The sequence below is a fragment of the Chrysochloris asiatica genome, unplaced genomic scaffold, assembly GCF_000296735.1.
Source record: "Chrysochloris asiatica unplaced genomic scaffold, ChrAsi1.0 scaffold00099, whole genome shotgun sequence".
In the NCBI taxonomy this organism is placed as follows: domain Eukaryota; kingdom Metazoa; phylum Chordata; class Mammalia; order Afrosoricida; family Chrysochloridae; genus Chrysochloris; species Chrysochloris asiatica.
The window spans coordinates 11,702,658-11,712,639 of record NW_006408617.1 but is presented as its reverse complement, the minus strand read 5'-3'; the positions used below and the strand labels follow the sequence as shown (position 1 = coordinate 11,712,639).

Below are 9,982 nucleotides of genomic sequence, written 5' to 3'. Positions count from 1 at the left end.
AAAAAAAAAAAAAGCTAAAATGAAAAGAGAGAAATACTGTTAACTGACAGAACATGGAGAGGATTATAATCAGTGTAATGAAACAAAGTATATTACTTATTGAATGTAAAACTGATGATCCGCCCTGTAAACTTTTACTCAATTCACAATATAACTTTACCAAAAATCTAATGTTGAAGTCATAGTCACACTGTCACTCCCTTTTTATGTATATTGTGAAACTAGTTCCTCAAAGGAGCTTGAACCTGAGTCTGTTTGTTTTGGGGGGGAACCAAATGGTTCCTTCCAAGTGGCCTTATCATGCAGTTACCCTAATTTGAAATCACGGACACAAAGTACATAAGACACTCTTATGATGATGATCAAAGAATTCCTAAGAACATTATTCATAATCAGGAGGGTAAGATATATGAGGGTGTCCCCAAAAGCTTAGACACTTAGATAATCTAAAATCATTGACATCCGGTTTAGCTGAGAAAGTGATTCATGACCATTAGCAGGTGAACAAGGGAAAGGCAGTTTGCCCTCAGGAAGAACACTTTGTTGTTGTTACATGCTATCAAGTTGGCTCCAACTCCAAAACACTGCCCAGTCCTCTGCCATCCTCACAATTGTTATATTTGAACCCCTGTTACAGCCGTCGTGTCAATTAATCTCATTGGGGGGGAGTTCCTCTTTTTCAATGACCTACACTTTAGCAAGCATTAAGTCCTTCTCCAGGGATTGGTCCTCACTCACAACATGTGCAAAGAATGAGATATAAAGTCTTGCCGTTCTTGCTTCTAAGGAGCAATCCAGCCATATTTCTTCCAAAACAGATTTGTTCATTCTTCTGGCAGCCCATGGTACTTTCAATATTCTTCTCCAACATCATAATTCAAACACATTGATTTTTCTACTAGCTTCCTTACACGTTGTCCAGCTTTCGAATGCATATAAAATGACTGTTAATACCATGGCTTAGTCAGGGACACCTGAGTCCTCAAACTGACAGCTTTGCTCTTTAAACACTTGAAAGAGGTCTTTTGCAGCAGATTTGCCTAATGTAATACGGTGTTTGATTTCCTGACTGCTGCTTCCATGAGCACTGATTATGGGTCCAAGTAAAATGAAATACTTGGCAACATCAATCTTTTCTTCATTTATCATCTTATTTATTGATCCATTTGTTAGAATTTTATTTTCTTTACACTGAAGTGCAATCCATATACTGAAAGCTACCGTCTCTGTAAGTATTTCAAGTCTTCTTTGCTTTCAGCAAGTAAGATTGTGTTAACTGCATATCTCAGGTTGTCAATGTCTCTGATACTGATGCCACATTCTTCTTCATATAACCCAGGTTCTTGAATTATTTGCTCAGCATACAGACTGAATAAGCATGGTAAAAGGATACAATGCTGACACATACCTTTCCTGATTTTGAACCATTCCATATCCCCTTGGTTCTGTTCAAATGACTGCCTCTTGGTATATATCCAGGTTTCTCATGAGCACAATTAAGTGTTCTGAAATTACTATTCTTCGATATGCTATTCAAAGGTAGTTATAATCTCCACCATCAAATGCCTTTGCATAGTCAATAAAGCACAGGTAAATATCTTTCTGGTTACAGTGCTTTACTTTATATGGCTCTTCTATCCATAGTGTTAATAACTCCCACAAAACAACTTTATTTGCCTGATGGGTCCAGGTAAGAGAAGGTGGGAGAAGATGTTGATACCATGGTATGATTCAGTTGTGAATGATTTTAACAGGAGTTACTATGATTGCAAAAACTTGGAATTCTACCATGGTTATAAAATGAGCCATCTCAGCAGCAGGAAGAAGGATCTCATTGCTATCAAGGAAAATGAAGCAGAAGTGGAGTATGTCCTGCAGACTCTGAGATCTCTGCACACTGAGCATCCTTGAGTAAGGAGGCAGCTGTGACAACAGAGGAATGCCAGAGAAGCAATAGCCATAGAACACAGAGCCAGAACATGAGACACAGCAGTGGGCTTCCTGGCCTAGGTCAGTTACCTTGGACAGAAAGGAGCTCTGGTAGCATAGTGGTTACAAGTCAGGCTGACAACCTCAAGGTCAGCAGTTCAAAACTACCAGCTATTCTGCAAAAGAAAGATGAGGCTTTCTGCTCCCGTAAAGATTTACAGCCTTGAAACCCTGTACAGGGTCGCTATGAGTCGGAACAGACTACACGGCACATAACAACCTTGGACAGAAGGCTCATTTGCAGAGTAGGATGTCTCCATACACTTAATTAGGGAGTTAAGTTTGCTGAGCTAAAGCTGAGTGCCTTCAAGCTGAGGTTTACAGCAGAGTGGAACATTTATCAGCATCCCTAAAAGAGCTTCGTAACACTGCTCAGGCAGAGGGGCCTGCCTGTGGACTCTGCTGAGGAGAGCCTGTCCTAACTGGTAGAAGTGATCATCTCTGGCCCTGAGCTGTAAACTATTACCTAAACTGTGAGTATGATGTCTAAATTCTGTGTAGCTGAACCTAACTGAACAGAGACTGCTATGGAAGGGATGGTTTGGTGCCATTTTTTTTTTTACAGTGGTTTCTGTGCTGTCACCCAGGATCCATCTGATGCCAACAATACCCCTCGTTCCACGTACTCTTCTGAATCCAGCTTGAATTTCCAGCAGATCCCTTTTGATGAACTGCTGCAACCATTTTTAAATTATCTTCAGCAAAACTTGATTTGCATGTGATATTAACGATATTGTTTGATGATTCTGTATTCCACTGGTCACCTTTCTTTGGAATAGGCACAAATATGGATCTCTTCCAATCGGTTGGCCAAGTCGCTATCTACCAAGTTTTCTAGCTACATCAGTTTGCTGAAACATTTCATTGTATTCCATCAATTCCTAGAGCCAATGTCTTCAGTGCAACTTGGACTTCCTTCTTCAATACTATGTGCACTAGAAGAACACTTAGCATATTTTAATAGAACTCCGACAGAAAGGGTACACCCTGTATTGTCTTGCTAACCATGTGTCTTTTGAATTTTGTTGTTCTGGTGATCCAGGTCTCATGCCTTAAGATAACTAGCTTTTTAGATTGTTTTGTTAAATATTATAGCATTTTTCATAGATGAAATAGGCTTTTGATCTCCAGGCTGGCCTGATTTCACCCCAAAATAGTATATACTAGAGGAAATATCAATAAAGGGACTTATTTGGAAATCCATTAGTATAAACTGAACTTTGCTCTCCTCACCAGTCCTTAGGCAGCCAACAGGAAGGTGTTAGCCTTAGACAAGTTTGTCACAGATTTTAAAAAACTGAAGCATTCCTTTGAATTTGAAGCTGAAATGTCCATAGTGAGCAAAAGCAGACAACTTTCCCAAGGTCATGGACCCTGTTCATATCTATATTGTTTCTCACTTTGCCTTACATGGCAACTTGAGTTTACTGACTGGTGAACATTTTCCATAGAAACTATCCATATATTTGCTATGTCCATTGCTTTTGTCTTACATCCTTAAGATATTACAGACTAATAGTTACACCTTAGCGAATGAATGTTACTGAATTTTTAAAATAAGAAAATAAACTTCAAATATAAGAATATATCTTAAGTCAGAGTATGGCCAGACTTAAGGGAAACACTATAAAGTATAATGCTGAACATCCCTTAAGTTTAAACTCAAGTATTTGCCTAACAAAGAATCCCTGGTACCACAGTGGATTATGTGCTGGCCTGTCAACCACAAGATCAGCAGTTTGAATCTAGCTCTTCAGAAGACGAGGATTTCTGCTCCCATAGACTTACAGCCTCAGAAACACTGTACAGGGTTGCTATGACTCAAAACTGACTAGACAGCACACAATCACCACCACCACCATAAGCCTAACAATCTGCTCCAATTCAGATCTCTCTCGAGGACTCAACAGATACCTTTGGTATGTCACAGGACCAAGTTGCCATATATATTTCTAATTTCCTTCAGGTATCCCAGATTCTCTGATGAGTTAGGAAAAAGGAGAGAACATACGCACACGTGCATCCTAGACCACAGAAAAAATTCATGCCTTTTGTTCTAAAAGCCAACAAGGAAAATGCAGTATAGTCAAAGTAACTCAAACAGACTTATAACATGAGACTACAACTGAAACCACCTCCAAGCTCCACCTTCCCACGCAGCCTTAGATATTCCACAATACACACTGACCCAGCACTAAAAATAAGAATCTTCTTTTAACCTCTGAAGACTTTGACAGTCCACATTAGCCTAGAAAATAGGCCATGGTAAGATTTGGAAATCCGTGGAACAAATCCAAAGCTCAGGTTGCCAACTAACAACAAGTACTCTAGGAAAGCTTTTAGTGAGGGTCAAGAAAACAGTTGTTAAAGAGTTTAGGCTCTGAGATTTGAATTAGGGGCATACCTCTTATTTGCTGTGACCTCTAATAGGCCTCCATATTTATTCTCTTTCCTAAATAGTAATAATTAAACCTGCATGATATGGTTACTTTTAGAATTAAATGATGCATGAGAAGTGCTAACCAATACATCTAACACACACAAAATGTCCAATAAATATTGTTCATTATTATTGATTACCTCACTACAGACAGATGTATTTTCTCTTCTGAGTAGTTAATGAGCCCTTCCTATGTTTTAAGTGTTATTCATTTCTCATCTGTTTCATTCACTGATACTTATTTTCATTCGCTCTCTCTTACGATCTCTCCCTTGCTGGTCCCCTTCCACTAGAGAAACTGGATACCTCAAATTATAAAAAGGTTTAATACACACTAAAACTTTACACCCAAACACTGGGTAGTAATCAAAGGACCAATAAAAGACATATGTTTTTTCTAACTCAAACATGCTAATGCACATTTATGAAGAAAACAATGAAAAAAACCTCAACAAGGGTTTTATTTACTTCTGAAGTCTCACAATACCACTCGAAAATGACTATGTTTTTACCATTATTAGGGAAATCTAATAGCCTAACTCTTCCTTCAAACAGTTTCAATGTCAATATGGCTAACCAATCAAATATTCTTCCTAATTACACAGTTTTAAAAGATATTCATGCATGGAAGAATAGAATGCAAATACCTTTGGTGCCACTGCTTAGTTTTACCCTCTTTCGCTTGCCCAGACCTTGACTCCCCTCCTGATCCTCCTGGAAGAAAACAAAATTAGTATTACATATTGTCATATTCTTCAATTATTCCTTTTTTATATAAATATGATTAGATGAAAAACCACTCGTCAGTTTGTCATATGGTGGTGGCTTGTGTGTGGCTGTGATGCTGGAAACTATGCCATCAGTATTTTTAAACCAACAGGGTAACCCATGATGGACTGGTTTCAGTAGAGCTTCCACACTAAGACAGATCAGTTCTGAATGATTAGCCAATGAAAACTGTTTATTCCACAGCAGAGTATTGTCAGATATAGGTCTGAAAGATCAGTCTCTCAGGATGGAAGGTACTCAATATACAACTGAGGAAAAGCTGCCCCCTCAAAATAGAGTTGACATTAATGGCATGGATGGACTAAACCTTTGGGAATCTTCACTTGCTGATGGGGAATAACTCAAAATTAGAAGAAACAGCATCAAACATCCATTAATAATAGGAATTGGAATGTATGAAGTATGAATCTAGGAAAATTAGAAATCATCAAAAATAAACTAGAATGAAGAACGTGAATAACGATTGACATCCTAGGCTATGTTATTGTTAAGTGCCGTCGAGTTAGTTCCAACCCATAGCAACCCTGTATAGGGTTTTCACGGAGTGGCTGGTGAGCTTGAACCACCAACCTTGCAGCTCAACTGACTTTGCTGTCCAGTGCATTAACCCACAGCGTCATACCAGGACTCCTAGGCTATAGTGAGCTGAAAAAGACTGGTACTAGCCAATCTGAATAAGACAATAATATGATTTACTATACTGACAACAGGAGCTCTGTTAGCGTAGTGCTTACAAGTCAGGCTGCTAACCTCAAGGACAGCAGTTCAAAACTACCTGCTGTTGCATGGGACAAAAATGAGGCTTTCTGCTCCAGTAAAAATAAATATACAGCTTCAGAAACCCTATGCAGGGTCTCTATGAGTTGGAACCAACTCCATGGCACACAACTACCACCACCACACCGAGTACACCAAACTGCCTAGGAATGGCGTCATATTCACTGTAAAAAAGAGAATTTCAAGATATATCTTGAAGCACCATGTTGTCTGTGATAGGATAATATCCATAAGCCTACAAAGAAGTTAATACCAGTTAATATCACTCTTATTCAAATTTATATACAAACCACTCATTTCAATGATGATGAAATTAAAGAATTCCACCAATTTTTTCAGTTTGAAATTGATTAAACATGCAATTAAGATACACTGATAACTACTGGCGATTGGAATGCAAAAGATGGAGACAAAGAGGAAGGATCATTAATTTGAAAATATGGTCTTGGTGACAAGACAGAAACAATGCTGAATATTACATGACAGAATGTGGCAAAACCAATGACTTATTCATTGCAAATACCTTTTTTTCAATAACATAAACCATGACTACACAGGAAGACCTCACCAGATGAAATACACAGAAATCAAACTGACTACATCTATGGGAAGAGATGATGGAAAAGCTCAGTATCATCGACCAAAGCAAGATCAGGGGCAGACTGTGGAACCGACCATCAATTGCTCATATGCAAATTCAGGACGAAGCTGAATACAATTAAAACAAATGCACAAAAGCCAAAATATGATCTTGAATATATCCCACATAAATTTAGAGACCATCTCAAGAACAGACTTGATGAATTAGGCACTAACGACAGAAAACCAGAAGAGTTGTGGGATGACATCAAGAACATCACCCATGAAAAAAGCAAAAGGCCATAAAAACAACAGGAAAGAAAGAAAAGACCAAAATGGATGTCATAAGAGACTGAAACTTGCTCTTCAGCTCTTCAAGCTAAAGCAACCGAAAGAATACACAATAAAGGAGCTGAACAGGAAATTTCAAAGGGCAGCTAAAGAAAACAAAGTCAAGTATTATAATGAAATGTACAAAGACCTGGAATAAGAAAACCAAAATGCAAGAACAAGTTCATCATTTCTCAAACTAAAAGAACTGAAGAAAAAGTTTAAGCCTCAAGTTGCAATAATGGGCCAAATACTGAATGACAAAAAAAGCAGCAAATTTAGATAGAAGGAATATGCAGTCATTGTACCAAAAAGAATTGGATGATGTTCAATTTCAAGAAGTACTGTATGACTAAGAACCGATGTTATTGAAGGAAGAAGTCCAAGCTGCGCTGAGAGCACTGGCAAAAAACAAGGTTCCAGTAATCAGTGGAATACAAATTGCAATGTTTCCACAAACTGATGCTGCATTAGAGACATTTACTCATCTATGCCAGGAAATTTGGAAGACAGACACTTGGCCAACAAATTGGAAGAGATCCATATTTGTGCCCATATCAAAGAAAGGTGACCCAACAGAATATGGAAATTATCAAACAATATCATTAATTTCACATGCAAGTAAAATTTGCTAAAGATAATTCACAAATAGTTGCAGAAGTACATCAACAGGGAGCTATTCAAGATGGACTCAAAAAAGGCCATGGAACAAGAGATATTATTGCTAAAGATCTTGGTTAAAAGCAGAGAGCACCAGAAAGAAGTTTGCTTGTGTTTTATTGAATATGCAAAAGCATTCAAAAATTGATCATGAAAAACTATGGATAACATTTTAAAGAATGAGAACACTTATGTAGGCCCATGAGGAACATGTACATAGCCCAATGAGGCAGTCATTCGAACTGAACAAGGTTTAAAATCAGGAAGGTGTGTGCCAGGATTATAGCCTTGCACCATACTTATTCAATTTGTATGCCAAGCAAATAATCCAAGAAGCTGGGTTATGTGAAGAAGAAATGTGGCTTCAGTACATATTGCAGACCTTGCAGAGCCGGTCAGGAGTTCGAGGCCTTGTGGGCCCAAGTGTTGCAGACTGTACAGGCCGCAGGCTCTGAGGAGCAAACCCTAGCCACCTAGCAAACTGTTTTTCATCTGATTATTCAGTTATGTTTATTATTAATGTAAGACATGAGCCCTGGATATCCATGGACAAATATTAAACTGCTCCTAAAGCCAAGACTGTAAAATTCTAAAGGCAAAGTTTTCCTCAAAGAATTCACTCAAGGTAAATGGGTGTCTTCCCAGGTCTTTGTTCTAAGGACAAAAGGACACCCTCCCTAAAGCATTTTCAGGTGCAGCCCCATTCACCTAGGTGCCTCTCTTCTTCCTGCAAACCTGGCCCAGGCAGCCAACACAGCAGGACTCCTTTCAATCCTCCTTTTCCTTCCCCCATTTGAGGCTAAGTGCTAAAAGGTATGTTAATTAAACTTGAGAAACCAAGTTGCAGTTGTGAGATTCGAACCTGCGAAGTAGGATATAAAGTTGCCTGAATGTCTGGAAAATTACGTATGTTAGCTGTACCTTGTCTTAGTCCCGCCCAGCTTTGTGTAAAGTTCCTCCCCTAAATAAAACAGAGGCGCAGAACGAATCCAGTGTGCATTACGGCTGGCAAGGCCTGCGTTACTGCATACAGGGGGGCTCGGTCCAGCATTGCAACCATACTGCCTGCTTAGCCAAAATGTTTACTATGCAGGATCTTAAGGCCCTCATGGCTGAGATGTTTGCAATTCAGGATCCGCCTGATGCCAGTCCCGCATCCACTCTGGTTTCAGGGTGTCTCTTTGCCTCTCTCTTTGTGTCCTTGTGTGTCTTTCTATATTTCTACCGTTGCCAGATATCCTCACCTCGTGAACCAAACTCTCGTGTCGAGGCCAGCTCTCAACAAGTACAGAAGGATGATTTCATTAACAAGCTGAGATATGCAGGTGACACAACCTTGCTTGCTGAAAGCAAAGACTTTAAATTGAAATATTTACTGATGGTAGCGTAGTGGTTACGAATCAGGCTGCGAACCTTAAGGTTAGCGGTTCGAAACTACCAGCCGCTCTGCAGGAGAAAGATGAGGCTTTCTACTCCCATAAGGATTTACACCCTCAGAAACCCTGTACAGGGTTGCTATGGGTCAGAACCGACTCGACGGCACTTAACAACAACAAAAATTTACTGATGAAGATCAAAGACCACAACCTTGGGTATGGGTTCCACCTCAATGTAAAGAAAACAAAAATCCTCACCACTGGACCAATAAACAGCATCCATATAAATGGAGAAAAGATTGAAGCTGTCAAAGACTTTATTTTGCTCACATCAACCATGGCAGTCCAGAAAGCAAACAATGTACTGCATTAGGCAAATCTGCTATAGGAGACCTCCTTAAAGTTTTCAAGAGCAAAGATGTCAGTTTGAGGAGGAAGGTGCACCTGATGCAAGTCATGGTATTTTCAATAGCTTCATATACATGTGAAAGACAGACAGTGAATAAGAAAGATCTTAGAAGAACCAATGCATTTGAATTAAAGCATTAGAGAATATGTACAGTGCCATAGGCTGCCTGAAGGAACAAGTCTGTGTTGGAAGAAGTATAGCCAGAATGCTCCTTAGAAGTGAGGTTGGCGACACTTGATCTCTCCTACTTTGACATGCTGTCAGAGAAGGCCAGTCCCTGGAGAAGGACATAATGCTTGGAAAAGTGGAATGTCAGTGAAAAAAGGGAAGACCCCCAACGAGATGGATTCACAAGGTGGGAGCAACAATGAGCTCAAGTGATGTAACAACTGTACAAATGGCGTAGGACAGGGCAGTGTTTTATTCTGTTGTGCATAGGATGGCAATTAATCAGAACCCACTCAAGGTCACCTAAAAACAACATACCAAAAATCCACTGCCATGGAGTTAATTCCGACTCATAAATTACATTGTTGTAGTTGTTGTCAGGTGCCATCGAGTCGGAACCGACTCATAGCGACCCCATGCACAGCAGAATGAAACAATGTCCGATCCTGGGCCAACCTCACTACC

The 9,982-nt window shown here is 39.4% G+C and overlaps 1 protein-coding gene across 1 annotated transcript in view; it reads right to left on the bottom strand.

The window, feature by feature from the left end:
* The window catches only part of UBR3 (ubiquitin protein ligase E3 component n-recognin 3 (putative)), a 247,525-nt gene that overhangs the window by 171,894 nt on the left and 65,649 nt on the right, over positions 1–9,982 (bottom strand). Inside the window, exon 6 of the mRNA XM_006867038.1 lies at positions 5,077–5,143. Within this exon, the coding sequence (XP_006867100.1) occupies positions 5,077–5,143 (67 nt within the window). The remainder of the gene's footprint in view (positions 1–5,076; positions 5,144–9,982) is intronic.